General features: G+C 34.9%; 2 protein-coding genes across 17 annotated transcripts; one reads left to right on the forward strand and one right to left on the reverse strand.

The window, feature by feature from the left end:
- Positions 1–4,022: 4,022 nt before the first annotated feature.
- On the reverse strand, positions 4,023–6,102 carry MEF1 (mitochondrial RNAediting factor 1). Its single transcript, XM_068616625.2, has one exon. The coding sequence runs from the start codon at positions 6,071–6,073 to the stop codon at positions 4,322–4,324; it is 1,752 nt and encodes a 583-aa protein (XP_068472726.1). The 5' UTR covers positions 6,074–6,102; the 3' UTR covers positions 4,023–4,321.
- Positions 6,103–6,667: 565 nt separating this feature from the next.
- On the forward strand, positions 6,668–19,025 carry LOC137814074 (ARM repeat superfamily protein). Of its 16 annotated transcripts, none has more exons than XM_068616620.2 (23): positions 6,668–7,133; positions 7,214–7,421; positions 7,544–7,625; positions 8,110–8,386; positions 8,878–8,980; positions 9,069–9,217; positions 9,820–9,996; positions 10,633–10,835; positions 10,939–11,082; positions 11,155–11,243; positions 11,804–11,948; positions 12,108–12,154; positions 12,852–12,907; positions 13,880–14,043; positions 15,297–15,484; positions 15,603–15,663; positions 15,756–15,828; positions 16,475–16,576; positions 16,688–16,784; positions 16,868–16,987; positions 17,081–17,310; positions 17,428–17,568; positions 18,638–19,025. In XM_068616620.2, exons 1-23 carry the CDS (start codon positions 6,864–6,866, stop codon positions 18,818–18,820), a joined length of 3,309 nt encoding a protein of 1,102 aa, XP_068472721.1. In that variant the 5' UTR covers positions 6,668–6,863; the 3' UTR covers positions 18,821–19,025. The 16 variants fall into 16 exon arrangements, 8 of the variants coding, with proteins under 8 accessions (XP_068472721.1, XP_068472720.1, XP_068472722.1 ...); XR_016521084.1 differs by having other exon boundaries at positions 6,805–7,133; positions 12,058–12,154; XR_016521081.1 differs by having other exon boundaries at positions 6,805–7,133; positions 12,852–13,023; positions 15,609–15,663.
- Positions 19,026–19,031: the final 6 nt, after the last annotated feature.

Genomic DNA, 19,031 nt, shown 5'->3' on the forward strand with positions numbered 1-19,031 from the left:
GTACCAGGCGTCAAATGGTGGGTTTTGAAAAGAACTTTCACGCAAGAGCAGTATTACCACCAAAAGTGATGCATACTCCATTTTTTGCTGGTCCAGGATTTGAATTCCAAAATCTTCTGAATTGGCAAGGTTTACAACCTTTCCTTGGAATTAATCTTCCGTATTATGAGGATTTGGTAAGAGTATTTTATACAAATGCAAAATTCACACCTGCTGGTCACCTTGCCATTGAGATTTGTGGAAAAATGATACACATTAAAGAAATAGATTGGATGACCATTGCTCATCTACAGTATGACGGTCTTAAGTTAACCCCTGGGACGATACCTGAGGAACTGAATTTTGATCGAGGTCTAGCATTATCGTCCATGATTCGTGAAGATGTTGAAGGTCAAAATCTGAAAAATGTCGGTAGTCTGAAAATGAATGACCGACTGTTGCATTACACATGGGTGCATATCTTGTGCCCTCGAGGAAGCAACTATGCACAACTGCTGAATGAACATATTTTCATGATGTGGTTAATCAAGAATAATGTACGCATTAATTGACCTCATTACATAATGCAACACATCATCAAATGCCGGGATAACAAGATGCCTCTCCCATATGCATATTTGATAACGAGGATCTTGCAGGTGTATGGCTTTGACTTGTCCAATGAACAAGCAATAATGCTAGGCTGGAATCATTACTTTGGCAAAAAAAGTATGACAAAATTAAATATATTCCAGGTCAATGGCATATGGCAACTTGGTAGACCCCAACATGCAAACGAAGAAGATGATGAATTGCCAGCACAAGATGTTGAAGGTGGTCAACCTGAGGAGGAAAACTCCACTCAAAGGGAATTGTTAAATCAAATTTTGTCCGGCATACAAAACATGAATACCCGAATGGACAGAATGGAGGTTACTCTGGCTGACATTCGACGTCATCAAGGCCATTGAGTGTGTTATTATTATGTTATTGTCATTGTTATTTTTATTTCTAAGTTTCATGTTGAACATTGATGAATTGTGTTTGTTATTTTTGACGTTGACATTGTTTTTGTTAAGGTTTTATGCTACTTTTCATGCTACTTATTTACATAATCATATTGTTTTTAATGAAACTTTTTTACCATCTTATTACTTCGACAGCATTGTTTAAGTGTCATTAATGTCTGCGTATCACAACACGTCGTCATCTAGTTGTACTGGTTGTAGTGTGCAAAAACGTGGTACTTTTACCCATGCTACTGGGAGCACAAGTGCCTTCATTGATCCTATTTGTGATTGTGGACAATTTGCTGTTTTGAGAATAGCGACAACACAAAAAAATGTTGGAAATTTTTTTTGGGGTTGTCGCAACTACAAGGTAAAATTTATTCAATTAGGTTTCAAACAAACTTAAGAATGTTATTTTAAACTTATTCATTGTTCAATTTTATTGTTTTCTTCAAAACAGATTAGAAGTTGCATGGTTCTAGGCTGTAATTTTTTCAAATGGTGCATTGAAGACGTTGCCGATGAAAAAGATGAAATTATTATCATACAACGGAATAAGATATGTCTTCTAGAAAACCGTTTGAAGGTCTCCACAAGAAGGATTCAAATGTTATTACTAGGAATGTGTTTTCTTTTTCTAATTAACATTATTATGTTCTTCATGTAATGACTTTATATTATATATTTTGACACCTACTTAATATTCATGTTATATTCTAAATTTCTATTTTTTTTAAAATATATTCATTTTGCTATTCATAATAATGAAAATTATTATTAAAATTAATTTTATATATATTTGTATATATATATATATATATAACATAACATAGTTTATAAAATCATTTATAATATTAAAATTATGTAAATAAATTAACTTAAATAAAAAATAATTCTTAATTAATAAAATGTTAAATAATATAATTATACTTTAATTTTAAATTATAATTAACTAAAATATGAAATAGGATTAATCATTATTTATTCTTTTTTTTATATACAAGGGTAAAATTGTAATCTCACAAACTTTACTATTCAAAATAATTTATAATATTCTTACAACTATCACATCACTCACAATTTTCAATAAACTTTCCTTACACATCCACTCTAACATACCCCAATCCAAACAACCTCAACTTTCTTCACACTTCCACTCCCACACACCCTCAACTTTCCACTCCCCCACACCCTCTAATCCAAACATACCCTAAAACCACCTCCTTTGCAGCTCAAACCACCACCAAAGAGGAAAAACAAGTTTCTCTGCACCCTACACCGTTTTTCAAAATAAAGAAGACAAGGACATAATGGAATTTTAAAAAGTTCATTGAGTGTAGGAAACAATTGATTGGGTGGAAGAAGTAATTGTCTAAAAAATATGATTTTGTGCTGCTAATTTGGTTAAGAAAATCCCTTACATCTTTGGCAAATTCTTCCTACACCCAATATTTTTCAACCTACACCCAACACAATTTTAAAATTCTTAAAATATCTTTTATTCTGAAAATAAAAATCTAAAATTAAAAATAATACATTCCAGAAAAGTAAATCCGAAAGAGCTTTTTGTGTTCTACGAATAAAAATCCAAAAACAAAATTCAAAAGTCCATTCTAGATAAAAAAAATCCACAATAAAAAAAAATACACTAAGAACATTTTTATCTTTTCCAATGAAATTGGGTGCAGGAAGCAATTGCCTGCACCTTTCTCACCCGAAAACCCGCAATACAAACTTTTTCAACGCTCAAAATAATATTCCCATTAATTTTACAATTTACAATAATATATTCAAACTACAAATTTGAAATTATTCTGATAACTTTTTTGAAATATCTAGTTTCAATAAATATGGCAAAGACTTATTAATTGATTTTAACGCCCTTATCTACATGAAAGAATATATAAATATGCTTATTATTCAATATTTAGTAATATAAAATACCTTAGTAGTTGATTATAAAACATAATTTTAATTTTAATTAATATTTCAACCAAAATATATGTTAACAAAATTAGAAAAAAATATTAATTAACATTAGAACGAAATTAAATATTCAAAATACAAATATAAATACTAACTTTTATCCAGATAATTAAAAATACCCCTTGTAATGTGAATTATAGAAAATAATTTAATAGTTTATTATGAAATTGATAAGTTTTATTAATTAAGATTAATAAATATGTTTATAACGAAATTAATAATTTTTTATTAATTTAGATTAAAACCAAAAATATATATTAAGTATAAAAAATTAATATTAAAATTTTCAACATTTATGCAAAAATTATTAAGAGATAAACTTCTAAAACGTTGTAAAAATGTCTTATGTGTATGTAATAATAATTAATAAATTTAGCGTAAATAAGATATGTTGCTCCGTATTAATCCTAATAATAATGTATTATGAGATCAACATTTTAATGTAATTATTAGTTAATAAATTTATTCTAAACATAATATACACAATGAATAAACACTATATTGTTGTTTTCTTTAACTTGATTTAATGTAATTTTTGTACGACTTCACATTAATAATAAATTCAATTCCATTAGAAAATATGGGTAGATATCTGTTACATTGTTTTAATTTTAGTTTAACTTTATAACTACGTTTTTTAATATTCTGTTTTGAAATTTAGATATTAATTGAATTCAAGGTTTTTCCTGATACTATAATTTATTGTATTTTAATAATTGTTTTTTATTGTTTCTTAAAGCATGTGCACGTTAAAGATTGAAAGTTTACGTTGTTTCTTTTAATTTTGTTATTGTTGAAATTCATTAACAACTTTATGTATGCTTAAAACATATTTATAATATATAAATTTTGCTTTTGCAGCAGTTCCTTCTATTATTATCACCTACTTCTTCTGTGCATCTCACCTTTGCCATAACCTTATACCCAGAAGAATCCAATGTTCATACAAGAAAAGTGGAAATTCAAATTCCTTTGGATGTTGTAATAAAAATTAGACCCATTATATGTATGTGTTTATATTTGAAGGTTGTCGTACCCTGGAATATCTACAGAAATGCAAATTAGGTTGTCATATAACACACTTGGTTTTGTAAATGAAACAATAGCTACTCACAAGAATGGTATTCAAATTGCTATCGGAGTTCTTCGTTGGGTATGAGTACAGTACTATATAGGCTTCCCTTTTTCCTCCCATATCAGCAATGGCAAAAATTTATATAAATGGCAAAAAGATTCAAAAATTACCACGATCTATACGTGGCGAGATAGCAAAAGTCAAGTTGAGAGTTGATCCTACTCTGTTCCTGCTCTGCTACTCTCATGTCATCATCACCACCTTACCATCATCACCAATAATCTCCGCAAGTGCATTTTCCCTCCTCAAATCGATGGAACCGGTTATTGTCCCTCACAATGATTACCCTTCCAGTACACTTGCTAATAAACTTGATTGCAGTGTGGCAATCTCCACAAACACGCAAGTTCTTCATCACTCTAATAGGTCGCTCCTCAGGAAAAGTAATAAGTCCAAACGCTATGGCCAACCTTTCACTATGATACCTTATAGTTTGACTCTTCTCATCTCCATCCACTTCTTTCAACACAAAAGACGTGTCTGCAACATACCCAGCTTTTGCCAGTTTCTCTCCCAGGTCCTCCAACTTCTCATAAATTTCCTTGGTCTTCCCATGAGACCTATCCCCAGCAGCAAATGTATGAATCCTATTACCCTCCTCCACCCAACTTAAACCAGTTTCTTTCTTTATTCCCTGATCCCTCAGCATCTTTCTTGCTCTTGCCGCTTCCTCCCATCTTCCAGCAGCAGCATAAGCATTAGAAAGCAAAACATTAATCCCAGAACTCACAGCACCCATCTCAAAAACCCTATCAGCCACAAATGAAGCCAAATCAGTGTTCCCATGAATCCTACACCCAGTCAACAAAGCCCCCCAAACAGATTCCGTTGGCTCCATAGGCATTTCCTCAATCACCCGAACCGCTTCATCCAATTTCCCAGCACGACCAAGCAAATCCACCATAGTTGCATGATGCTGCGATCCGGGTTCAATCCCATGCTCCTTCATCAACTTAAAGTAATGCTTCCCCCTCTCCACCAACCCCGCGTGACTGCACGCATAAAGCAGACACAAAAACGTGATGAAATTCGGCTTCACCCCGACACTCCCCATCTCCTCAAACAGCTCAAACGTTTTACCCGTGTGAGCATGCTGAGCACACGCAATCAACATCGCATTCCACATTCCAAGGTTCCTCACCTTCACCTCCTCAAAAACTTTGTAAGCCCCTTCCACAACCCCACACTTAGAATACAACGAGATCAACGAACTAGCCACAAAGCAGGACGAATCAAAACTAGTCTTAAAACACAATCCATGCACTTGCTTCCCCAACTCAAACAACGTGGAAGCACTACAAACCCTCAAAACACTAGACAACGTAAAATCATTAACCCGAATATCACAATCCTGCTCCAAAGCACATTTAAAGTGGTTCAAAGCCTCCTCATGGAGACCCAATTGGGAGTACCCGTATATCAAGCCGCTCCAGGAGACAACGTTTTTATGAGGCATTTCGTCGAACACCTTACGCGCAAGGTTTATTTCGCCGCATTTAGCGTACATGTCGACGAGGGAGCTTCCGACGAAGACGTCGAAGTGGTTGGCGGTTTTGAGGGCGAGGGCGTGGAGGGAGTGGGCGATGGGGAGGGATGAGAGGGCGGCGCAGGACTTTGAAGCCGTTGGGAGGGTGTGGTCGTCGGGAAGGAGGCCATGGCGGAGCATGCGACGGAAGAAGCGGAGGGCGAGGTGGGGGAGATCGTTCTGGGCGAAGGCGGAGATGACGGAGCTCCATGTGGTGGCGGATTTGTGGGGAAAGGAATCGAAGAGTTTGTGCGAGGAATGGGGAAGGTTAGTTTTGGAGTAGAAGTTGATGAAATGGTGGCACACCAATGGAAGAGCTTCAAACCCTAATTTGATGACGTATGCATGGAGTTGAAGACCCTTGGGGAGTGACCTTGAATGTGTTAGACACACCAGCACCTTGCAAATGTCTCTGCAGTCACTCTGCACTGGGAGCATTACAGACAACTGTTAAACCGAACCAACACGCTGCGTTACATCTTATTATCCTTTTGGGCCTACCTTAGTCCCAAATATAAAATATAAACAAAACCTGGGCTTCTTCTTCCTGCACTCTATGTTTTTCTTCTTGCACCCCGAGAATTTTCTAAATCCCGAAACTGGCTTGACCTTTTATTTGAAAAAGGACTCTGTGGTCACCGAGGGATCTGGGAGTGTGGTATGGATTCATCAATCCGGAACTGAATTTTTTTTTCTGGATAAAGGGGTGTTCCAGAAATAAATTTTGCATATATTATTACTTTACGGATTGTTAAATCCGGAAGCCTAATTTTGTTACGGATTGGTGGATCCTGAATGTTTTTTTTTTGAATTATGAATTTCTGAATTTGGAATGCATACTTTTGTTATGGATTTGTTTTGAATGATGGATTTTTGAATGTGAAATGCATATTTTGAATTGTGGATTGGTGGATCCAAAATTTTACCGGAAGTGCCAATCCAAAAATTTTCCGAATTTCATAATCCAGAATGAAAAAAATAAATACAAGTGTATTCTAGGGTTTTTAAAAAATAATAGCGACAGTTTAGTTTGTGCATAACATTGTGGAGGTGCAAGAAGAAAAATTTGGGGTGTAGGAAGAAAAATTTGGGAGTGCAGGAAGAAAACTTTGGGGATGCAGGAAGAAACTGCCAAAAAACTGTCATGACATTCTCTTCATTGACGTCGTTGCAGTGTTTCATTTGAATAAGTGTAAACTTGACACGAAGGTAGAAGCGAGAAAGAAGAATGGAGGGAGAAGAAGAGTTGCTATGGAAATCGGAGCCACAACGCGAGTCCATCGTCTCCGTCACGCTCGCACGTGCCATAACTTCTCTTCTCACTTCCCGTCCCAAGAAGCTTCACGACTCTATTTCTCGCCTCTCTTCACATTCTTCGCGCTCGCACACTTCACTCGCTTCCCTCGAAGATTCTCTCTGGTTCTTCCACACCTACGTAGCCGACGCTGCGACCAACAATTCTTCCCTCGACCAACTTCTTCTTCCAATCATCGACAGCGTATTCAATTTCTCTTCCTCAATTTGTTTATTTTTGAATTCTGCTTTCTCTTCGTTACGCTGTGTGTTTCGTGTTTGCAGGTGTTGAAGTCCAAGCACGGTGACCAAGGTATGCTTCTGTTGAACTGGCTCTTCCAGGACGAGCATCTTTTCCAACCCGTTGCCCAGGCTCTCGCTGGCGTCGTTGCCAGAAAGCACGTGCACGATCGCTACTTGTTGCTTGGTTGGTGCCTCCTTCTTCGGAATCTCGTTGAATTTGAAACTTCTGCTCATCAATCCATGTTTGGTGGTGAGTTTCGAATTTTCACTCTCGCTATTTCTACTCGAGTATTGACGGAGAAAAAGTTTGGAAATAGGAAATCTTTTTATTTTAAATTCATTTGGCGTAATAAATTAAGTTGTGTTTGTTAGGGATACGGGAGAGGTATGGAGATTTGTTGAAGATACTCTCCACCTGCCTTCCGGATTTGGCCAGCATTGTTAGTAAAGGAAGGTATTGTTTCTCATGCATCTCTTTCTTGTTTCAAAGTGTAATGTAAACGGATGTTCATGTTGTTTAGTGGTAGATTTTGCTTGTGTGCATTGATAATTGTCTTTTATTTTATTGTATTTTATGTAAGCGTATATGTGTCTTACATCGTATACTCAAGCATTCATCTAAATTCCCCCGCCGCCCCCCCCCTTCTCTTTGTAGACATGATTCCTGATACTGTCAGGAGCTACCATTGTTGGCTAGAGGCATTTGATTGATTATTAACGTGTTCAATGATGAATCTCACTTATGCACAGCAGTTCCTCTTCATAAATTTACCGTCTCATGTTTCTTGTTGTAGCATTATACCCATTTATTTTACCAATAATGTCAACTCCATATCTCACCCGTTTTCCCTTTTTTGTGGATAGTATCATTATTGTGTTCTTTCATCAATTCACTGATTATTCCTTAAATTTTCATTATCTGACCACTGGCTTTTCAGCACTTTGCAGGATGGTTTTGAGTTGCCATCTCGCCTTGGAGTGTCCGCAGCTGATTGTTTTTTGTCCCTTTCGGGAGCATTAACAAAAGTGGCAGACAGCAAAAAGTCAAAATTAGATGCTAGAGCAAAAGATCAAGCAATTACTTTTGTACAATCTCCTACTACTGACCAGAAGGAGAAATTGGATTCAAAATTTTTGATGTCAATGATCGAAAGGGACTATACTCTGTGGCATCATTTAGATGACATTATTTGTTTGGTTGGAAGACTCCTTTCTGTAAGTTATACAGTCTTAGTTCTTGTTTGAATCATCCATTTTTAAACAGCGGTTCATATATTCGTAATATGCTATTATGATATACTATAAGGAAAATCATATTGAATAAACAAATATTAGAAAGTGATGGCATTATTTAACTACAGTGTGAAGAAGACTTTTAGAAGTTCAGCTATGAGAACATTTCCTGTTGTGTTGAATTTGGTAAAGAAAACCTGTTCCAATTTTAAGTTCATGATTATTAAGAACCCTTTCTCGATGTTCCTTTTCAGAGGGGCAACTAAGGTAAAAGTATCTAAAATTTTGTGATGGGAACTCATCTGCTTCTGCAGAAAATATAATCAGCCTCAAACTTGTAACTGAATTCTAAATGGCATACAAAATTACTGACATGAGCATACATATATAATAATGTAACTTCTTCCTATTGCTTTCTGTTGAACTTTGCACTGAACTTCTTCAGTTGTTTAATGTTCAACTCTACATTGCAGTGGAGCAAGAAAAGTCGTTTTTTACATGCCAAAGGCTTGGAGCAAGTTCTTAAATGGCTGGAGGAGATAAAGGATCACCATGGGTCCTTTCAACATGGGGCAGGTTCTGGAGTTAATGCATTTTATGTCTACTTGATATTCAGTTTATTCACTTAATAGTCTTCTATGGACCATTTTCATTTTGTCTGCAGCATTGGAGACAGATTCTAATGCTCTCAAGACTGGAGATTTACTGCTCTCTTCTTGCTGGAAGCATTATAGCGTGCTACTACACCTGGAAGATAAGAAGTTCTCTCAGCATTACAAGAAACTGTTGGACCAGTATATGTCTGGCATCCAGGTTATATACAGTAGAGTAGCTATAAATTTATAATGATGTCTTGAAGTAATTTGAGCAATCACCTTATGTTCCAGTTGATATGGATGGCAAGGTGTATCTATTTGATGTTGTGAAGGGTGATAAATTATTCTCGTTTTATCTTTTCTGCTAAGAAAAATATATGCTGACTGACTTCGTCATATCATATAGATGTTTAAGCCTTAATTTATTTACTGCACATATAAAAGGGAATGTGTCTTTGACTATCTGGGTAGTGTCTCTTGTGCAATTTTTGGCAGTCTTGTTGTAAGTAAGAGTTTTGGTGCCATACGTTTCATTTAGCACTTTGTGAAGTGGCAGTCTCATGTTGCCTCTGTAAAATTTGCTCACTGATATCTCCATTCTCCACCAAATTCGTGGTGTGTTTTCCTTAGATTTGAGCATACTTTATGATGAATTTGTAACTCTTACTGGCTAGAGCTACATTAGTTCAAGTTGATCAGAAATAGGTCAGTAGGTGATAAATATGTTTGATATGATGACATGATAACTCAATTCTTTGTGGTTTCATATGATTGTGTGTGGTGAAATTGTTTTGTTTCTGATATCCATTCAAATTGCAGTATTATATGGACAACCACACTGGTGGTGGCTATACTGACAACAATGATGGTGGGTTGGAGACCAGAAAATTCTTTTTGAATTGTTTATGCCTGCTTTTGGGACGTCTGGACATCAAGAGATTTGAAAGCACAGTGTCGGAATTTGGGATGAATATCTCACGCATTCTAGTACCACAGGTACCTCTAATTGAGGTCTTCTTGGGGAAATATATTGCAGATATATTTTTAAACAAAATCATTAAGCAACCATTTAATCTGCAAATGAATGTGATATATTCATTCTCCTTCAAAATCCAATATGCTTTCCCTTGGATTGATCAGGTTGAGCACTCAATTATTATGATTAGAAGCTCAGAATAAGGATGCCATCTATTACTATTTTTATTATAGCCTTTCTTAGTTCTGAACTTGAATGACATGTTGACGTAGTTTTTGCAGTGCCTTTAATACAGTAATAATGTCCTTAGCATCTGAGAAAGATCAATGCTGTTATTTTCAGCAGTAACTGTCAGTTGAAAAACCATTCCATGGTTTAATTAACATTGTTTGTTTACCTATGATGCAATGTCAAAGCAGAGTACTACTTTTAATTTTACAAATTGAAGAGTCCAGAAATGCTTGATATGTGTAACTGGGCTATTGCTGCATATGGGCATAGAACTATAGAGTGTGCTTTGCTTTTTATCGAGCTATTTTTTAGTTATGATGTATTTAGAAGCCAGTGATTAATCAAACTGTGATTTAGTAATTTGTGTATAGATTCCCTTATCAGATTGACAACTGAGCTTTTACCTTCCCTTCTTTTTTATGTAGCTTAATTGCACTGATGAAGATGTGATAGCTGGGGTTGTTTCAATATTCAAGGCTATCATTCTGAGGCCAGATTACTCACAAGAAGATGCACTTACTGACAGTAGGAAGGAAAATAGTGTGATTCCTTTTCTGCTTCACCTTTTAGATGAGCGGGATGGTACAGCTAGAGCTGTTGTTATGCTGATAGGAGAATACTGCTCAATGTAGTCATTATTCTTTCTCTTATGATTCTGACTAGGAGCACTTTTTAAGTCTAAAATTTTCTCTTTTAAATTTAGAACTTATATATATATGAGGATTATGCAGGAGCAAAGATGATCAGTGTCTTATGGAAGTTCTAAAGCGCCTTGATTCTGGAAACATTTCCCAGAGAAGAAATGCTATGGATGTTATTTCAGAAGTCTTACATATATCATCAAATTCACAAAGTTTAATGTCTTGTTCTGCTAGGTATGAATGCTTATGTTGTTATACTTATTTTTTAGTTGTTTGTATATTTATTTGTAGAAATGTGTATTTTAGGAAAGATATAGCCAACAAATTGCTAGAGCGGCTTGGAGATGAAGAAATTATGATTCGTGAACAGGCATCCAAATTACTTCCAATGATAGGTTAGCATTAAAATGGAAATGTAAAGTGTAATTTTGTTATAGATATTTCTTATATAAATTTGCAAGTATTAGTGGGTCTTGTATTGGCTGGAACTTTATGGATGATTGGTTTATGATGTGGTGCTGACCTTCTTTGCCCAAATATTAAGCACTATCTTTTTGGTTTTTAATTTTAATTTGAAGCAAAAACTATTGGTGGGCCTATGTTTTATTCTCACATAAAGTCTATAGAGTTTTTATATCAGGAGGTGACGAGGTGTGTTTAAGATGTGTGATTAAAGCAATTTCTAAGCTTGCATCTAATAGCTTAAGTTTTTAGGTTACCTCCTTGCATTTTCCTTTACTTTTTTTTCTCTTACTTTATCCTCTTTGAAATGATTCATTGTCCTTATTTGTTGTGCTCCTCTCCTTTAATGAGTCACACATCTTTTTAAGCAATAATGTTTTCACTTTAATTTCATATACATTGTGGTGATCCAGAAAATATCTTGTCACAAAAACATTTACACTAGCATATACAAATGCATCTGACAATTTTTGTGGGTCAATTACTTTCGCAGACCCTTCATTGTACTTGCCTGCACTGGTTGGTCTTGTCTACTCTTCAGATGAGACAAAATCAATTGCTAGTGATTCCATCATTGAGGTTCTCAAACATCACAACCAGAGAATTGAAGTCATATTCTTGTTTCTTGACTGTCTTAGGTAGGTTTCCTTTTCTTTGCTCCGACTACTGTGCCTCTAAAGTTTGGAGCTCAACTTATAGAAACTATTTCTAGAGTTGGAGTTCAAAATCTAAGAAATTTTTTTATAGGTGAAGATATCACTGCTTGGCTAAATATTTTGCCTTCCTTATCCTTGCAGCAACACCAGTATAAGCCTGGACCTTCCACAGTCCAATGGAGATAAAGGTAGTTTTTCCCCAATCTCCACTGTTTGAAATTTCATTGCTTCACTAGTTCTGGTTTTTAAATCTACATTTATACAATGTAGGTTGAGCATTTATTGACTCCTCTGTAATAGTAGGTTAGTTTTATGTTGTTTAACAACTTCTCAAGTGGCATTTCTCATGAAAGTCTCTTATAAGCTAGGTACCATAGATTTGTCGATAATTTTGTTGTAAAATTCCATACCAATTTCATTTTTTTTTCATCTGTATCTCCTAAAACTAATAGTTCATCTAGTTTGTAACAGTTTAATTTGGAAAGTAATGCTTGCTTACTTGCTCCCTTTGAAATTGTTCAAGATCATGCTCTTGTTGGTGTCCATAAGTTGTAGATATGAAAATCACATTCTGAAGTTGAAACAATAGTGTAAGATCGCCAAATTCTTATTGGTGCTAGTTGATTTTCACTGGCATATAAGGATGCATAACACTGCACACGTACATAACTACATATCACTTTAATGTGTTATATTTTCAAGATGCACACACGTACATAATAGTGTCCACTTCAAATTGTGTGATAATCTCTTATTCTTTTCCTTGTTCAAAACTGTGACTGTATCTATTGAACAATTTGTAATATCAGTTTCTTTTTTATGCACATCTGTTTTATGTTAAAAATACTGCATTTATTTTGTTTTCATTTTTTTATTTTGTGTCAGGGTCAAAGTTCGATACTGACCGACTACTCAAACTGGTTCCAGTATGGTCTAAAAGTGTAAGATGATAGATTGAGCAATTATGTTTGACTGTAGGTTTTGGTTCACTTTAAAGTTCCAAGTTAATGCACGGAGTTATAACTGTTGATCGGAAAATTAACCACTGAGATTTTAGGTACATTATTTGTTATACATGTGTATTCTATCACAAGTACAACCATTGACTTTCAAATCATCGACTACAACTATATACTTTTTTAGAGTGCATGTCCCGCATCCTAACTTTGTACTTTCCAGTTTTACTTTTTAGACTACAACTATATACCAGTTTTACTTTCTCTCTCCTTTTTTTTCAATTTGGAAATATGATCAAGAAAATGGAAATCAATGACTGATATAATTTTTATGTAGGTTGAGTTGGTTAATGGGAATTGTAGACTTTTTAAGACTTAATAGTAGTGATAAATGGTAATTGATTATTTTAACATTTTAAGATGCTAATTGATAAAGTGATGTGCTACTGGAACCCAAATAATCCTAAAAGCAATATATGTACACCTAAGAGTGATTGTTTATCTTTAATCTTCTCCCTTACGTGAAAACCCTTTGTTCTCAAATCATGGATGATGACATAGTACTAGCCCGGATGACCTAAAGTTAAATTCGATTATGATGATTTGGGGAGGCTACAATGAAGCTCTTAACCGTTTGTAGAAGTTGCTCTTGCCCATGTTAAGATCCAAATCTAGCCAAAGTTTAAGCCATCAGTGTCTTTCTTACTCTAACTAAACTCAGTTCTTGAAGAGTTGAGCTTTGGCAGTCTTTTTTTAATTGATGATGACTGTTCACTGCCTTTGATATATCTATTTCCCCTTACATGTTCACATGTGGCTTCACCATGTACACTTACATTTTATGTATATTTGTTGGTTCTCTCTAAATCAATAAAAAAATACTCCAATAAATGTATCTTCAGTGCAGGAATCAATATTAATAAAAATATTCTAATTTGTTAATTCCAATATTAACAGGTTCAAGACTGGAACTTATTAATCGGACCACTGGTTGACAAGATGTTTGCAGATCCATCAAATGCAACTACTGTCAAATTCTTGAGTTATATAAGTGAAAACTTAGCAAATGTTGCTGATCTTGTATTGCATCATGTTCTGTTGCATGTTAGAGAACAGAAGCAGTGAGTATACGTAGTACAATGTTTTAAATATCAAATGTTGTCTTCGATCTTTAAACCAAATATTATAGCTGTTATGTGTTCCCCTTATTTATAATTTTGATCTCAAGAGCTTTAACTGTAGAACCAAAGACCATTGTGCTTGTGACAAATATTGGATACAATGAAAATACACATCATAAGAACTTTTAAATCCAATGGATGATAAAGAAACCTGATGCACTCCGCATTGATCGAGAGTTCAAAGAAGATACTTGAATTGTGCTCTACTTTATTGAGTTGAAAGGCATGGTCTCAGTGGGGAATGTTGCTTTGTTGGCTGGTGTGTTATATAAGTCTAAGACTTAAGGAATTCTTAATATTTTTCTGATCTTATTAGCCAAGCTGTTAATGCATGAAAGAAAAATGGAAAATTATGCTCTTATGGTATGGTTGTTTTTGATTTATCAGAATAGTTGTCATTGGTAATTAGGATGCATTAATAACTCTTTCCATCTTTCTTCAAACACAATTTATGTAGTTACAGCTCCAGACTCTACAGTGGCTTGACATTTCTTTGTTTTTGGGAATGCGTAGCTTTGTTCTATGGTAATTCAAGGAAGAGCTGTGTTTTAGGACTATAGAAATTTATAGTTCTGGCAATTACCATTCTTCAAAAACATAATGAACTTGAGGTTACTTCTAACATTTGAGAAACGGTCCTTCCTACTGATATATTTATCCTGCTGGTATTGAATTTTGTTTTGTTTTGGGATTACTGTCAAGTTTACGATGACTAATAATTTATGGTTGGTTTTCTTTTCTCATGTGGATGTTGCCCCTTGGTTTTTCTATTCATCACATATCCATATGAAGAGCACAATGTATGCATTATTATTGGCCAAGTGATCAAGAGTTTTATTTCTGCTTCATTTTTTAATATGATAGTTGTGTGTAATGGTTGTACCAGATATTTATGATGGTCCTATGCAATATTTTCAGTGTGTAAAAGTGTTTATTTAAGTCAAATGGGACACATTAACCTCATTCATCATATCATACTGTGTCTTCATTTGGATTATTACAATATTAAAATCTTTTTGTCCATATATTCTGTCATCACAGTGAATGTGTGTATATAATTGTCTCAAAAGTGGGAAAATTCATGTTTAGACTAAATGCATTGACAATGGATGTGTAATCACTAACTGTAATGTGAATTATTTAATTTGTTGGTGATAGTTTTTTTTCCTGTTACATTCTCAATTCTGCCGCAGGATTGATGAAAGTTTCTTATCAAGATGGGAGCAAAGAACCTACTCAAGTGATGAGTTTGAAGAAATGCAGCAATCTCTGTTCGAGCATCTTTGCCCTTTGCTTATAATTAAGATTCTTCCCCTGAAAACTTTCAACGACCTCAATTCATCCATTATGTATGGGCATCTCAGTAAAAACATTATTCCGGGTATATATTTCTGTCTTGTGTATCTGCCTGTCAGAGATTGTGTCATTTTTCATTTAATTCATTGGATTTTTCTTCTGAAGTTATTGCAAACTGTGTATATTTTTTCCTTGCGAGGTAGATGCAGCAAGCAGGAACACTGATATTGATTGTGATTGTATCTCTGCTTTCCTTCTAAACAGGTCGGTCCTTGAAGAACATAGCCTTTGTCTCCTTCAACTAAACATTACAGTACAGGAGCCTGATGCATATGTCATGTATTCATTTGTTTCAGGGCTTTTTCTGAGTTTGAATTTGAAGATGTTCGGAAGCTCTCTGCTGAGCTGTGTGGACGCATTCATCCACAAGTAATGTTCTCTTTCGCTCCCTCTCCCTGGAATTTTTCAGGAAAGACATCCACGAGCACAACCTTGGTTTTATTTACATTTCAGTTTGAGTTTTTGTTTACGTAGTTATGTATACTACATTATTAGGGTGTAAGCTGGTTGCACCTAACCTATGAACCTGTCTAACCCAATCCAGTTACATTTTTGTGGGTTGGGTTGGATTGGGATTTTTTAGTGCACCTAATTAGAATTGCTTGAGTTAAACATTGAAAATCTTTATGTTGTGCATATTTTTTTTCTTAAAAGTTGATACTTTAAATTATTCAACCAATGACCAATTATAGTTGGGTTGAGCTTTTAAATAAAAAGAGGTAAACCGAACCCAAATTAATTGAACATTATATTAAACTCGACCTAACCTGAGCCTTACACCCGTACTACTTTACAACATGATTGAGTTTTAGATGCATTTCTCCAATCCTTGTATAATTTTTTTTCGATGGACCTCTTAATTCTGCCAGTGTTCAATAATAGGCTACAAATCCTTATATTACACTTATTTCTCTTTGTGACCTACATCCAATCTGAATCTATTAGTTGTTACTTATTGGCAATTTATATTTTTTCGGGTGTTACTTCAACCTTTCTATGCTTTCTGATTTCTTAGGTTCTACTCCCATTTCTTTGCTCCTTATTAGAGAGGGCTGTTGCCTCTAAGAATATACTGAAGATAAAGGCCTGTTTATTTTCGATCTGCACATCACTAGTGGTAAATATTTTCCCCCATTATTATTCAGATTGTTTGCTGCTTTCTTTCAGTTTCTGGTGTTTTCTGTATCAATTTGGCTCGCAAAATAGGGTGGCTTTTTTGGATTAACAGGTCAGAGGATGGGAGTCACTTTATCATTGTTCAATGTATGCAATTAGAGAGATGATTGAAACAGTATTGTTATGGCCTTGTCTGAACGCTGATTCAGGTTTGTTAGTATTTAGTTTCTAAGTTTCTTTCAATTTTATTTGAACTATAACTAATTGTGATGGGCATTACTTTTTCTCTCAGTTTCTAAAGCACAACACGGATGCATTGATTGTCTAGCACTGATGATATGTGCTGAACTACAAGCTAAGGAATCAATCACCACTTCCATGCCTGACAAAACTAAGGCCGTTGGAAAGGAAGGTATCGTTGATGTGTTTTAATGAATTTTATGCTTGATGCTACATGTTAGTTGAATGTGACTTCGTCTCAGATCTTTTGAGTCTTCTGCTGCAGGGAAGTCTGTTGTCAGCTATGTGCTCAATCAGTTCTTTAACAACAAGAATGAACGAACTTCAACTCCAGAGTTTGGGGATGAAAACTCAGAATTTGTTGCTGCTGCAGTATCTCTCTCTTTTCGTCTGTGTATGGGTAATGTTCTCATTAGCACTTGCCAGAAGATATCAGAATCTTGCAAGAAGCCCTTTGCAGCACAAGTTCTTCCTTTTCTTCTTCATTCTCTTGAGGTACCAGTGCATACTTAAATCTCAATTGCCTGATAGGACGCATTTACTAGAGTTTTAGTTCTTGAAACTTCACCACAGTCCTGATTGGTTATGAAACTAACTATATTTGGTTAGCAGTTTGAAACGATGTCAGAGATTAGAGCAGCATGCACCCAGGTCCTATTTTCAGCTGTCTATCATCTAAGATCTGCAGTTCTTCCCTATGCATCTGACCTTCTCAGAAGCGCCCTAAAAGCCCTGAGGAAGGAGTCGGACAAGGTAAATTGCCTTTGCTATTGACCACACCATTAATAATACCATATATGTAAAGTTATCAGAGTAAAGAGTTTGAAACAAGTTTCCTATCTTTCTACTTGCTGCATCTTGGGTTCTGTGTATTAACCATATTGTTGGTGGGTATCTGAATCGTGGATTAAAACTAATTACCAGGTCATTTAATAAGATTTTTACCGAGTTTGGTGACATAAAATTTGACAATAATGGTTTAATCTTTCTTCCTCTTGTTCTTATAATAGTTTTAGAACACGCTTCTTCCCCAAAATTGGTGGTTGTGTTCTTTTTTGTTGGTGTTGTGAATGTTGTCAAATATTTATAGCAAGCTTCATAGGTAAATTGTACCACCCACTCACCCTTGTAATTTTATTAGACCGTCATATCTGTTTGAATAGATGAAACAATGAAACATGTCGCAGAATCAATATTTTATCTTTATACTGTTTTTGAGTGTCTTAGGACTTAGATTATATCTCAGGATTAGTTTTCCTCGTATTTAGATTATCTGTTAGGAGTAGCTTCCCTATTTTTATCTCATGATTTGTCTCCTTGTTTAATTTGGACTACGGTTTAATACTAAAATATGTAAGGTTTGAGCTTTATTACTTATCATCGAATTGGAAGACATCATATTGAATCCAGTCATGAATTCAGTGATCACTCTCTTTTTTTGTCCTCTTTTCGCTCACTAATTTATAAAACCCCATAATAACAATGTCCTTGTTGAATTGACACAAATAAAGTCGTATTAGATTTCAATCTGAACTTTATGTTAATTTTATTTCTATGTATGTAGTGACTTAGTGGAAAATACGGAGAGTATGTATTTATTTTTATTAGTATAGAAAATATTTATTGAAATTAAAAAGAAGGTAACCAATAGAATTATGGCAATCAAAATGTTGGGAGGAAGGCAATGGATGACATCTTAGTAAAAAGTGGACAAGTGTGAAAGCTGGTATGGCTTTCTTTTGAATTTGAGAGTAGCCATATTATTTCTTATAACTTGCGAGAAAATGTCGTATAATGATGATGCATTTTTAATGTTCAACAGGAAAGGATAGCAGGTGCGAAGCTCATAGCATCACTTATGGCCAGCGAAGATGTGATTTTGGAAAACATATTTGTTGGACTGTTAGAAGCTAGGTCTGTACTCTCAACCATATCCTCGTCAGATCCTTCCCTTGAGTTACAACAGCTATGCCGCAACTTGCTAGCATGCATATCTTCTCCTTGAGTTGCTACAAACTCTATTGTAGGCCTGTAGCGGTATTTTCCCCCCTTTTGTTTATTCAATGTACATAGTTCACTTTTGTATGTGCAGATAATATATTTTTGAAATAGGTTTATTGCATACTTGTATGAGACAAGAAGTATATATTCCCATGACCATGTTGTATACAATATCTGTTAATACCAGGTCCACGTCAAATTCAGGGACATGCATG

The sequence above is a fragment of the Phaseolus vulgaris genome, chromosome 1, assembly GCF_051622355.1.
Source record: "Phaseolus vulgaris cultivar YP4 chromosome 1, ASM5162235v1, whole genome shotgun sequence".
Lineage (NCBI taxonomy): Eukaryota > Viridiplantae > Streptophyta > Magnoliopsida > Fabales > Fabaceae > Phaseolus > Phaseolus vulgaris.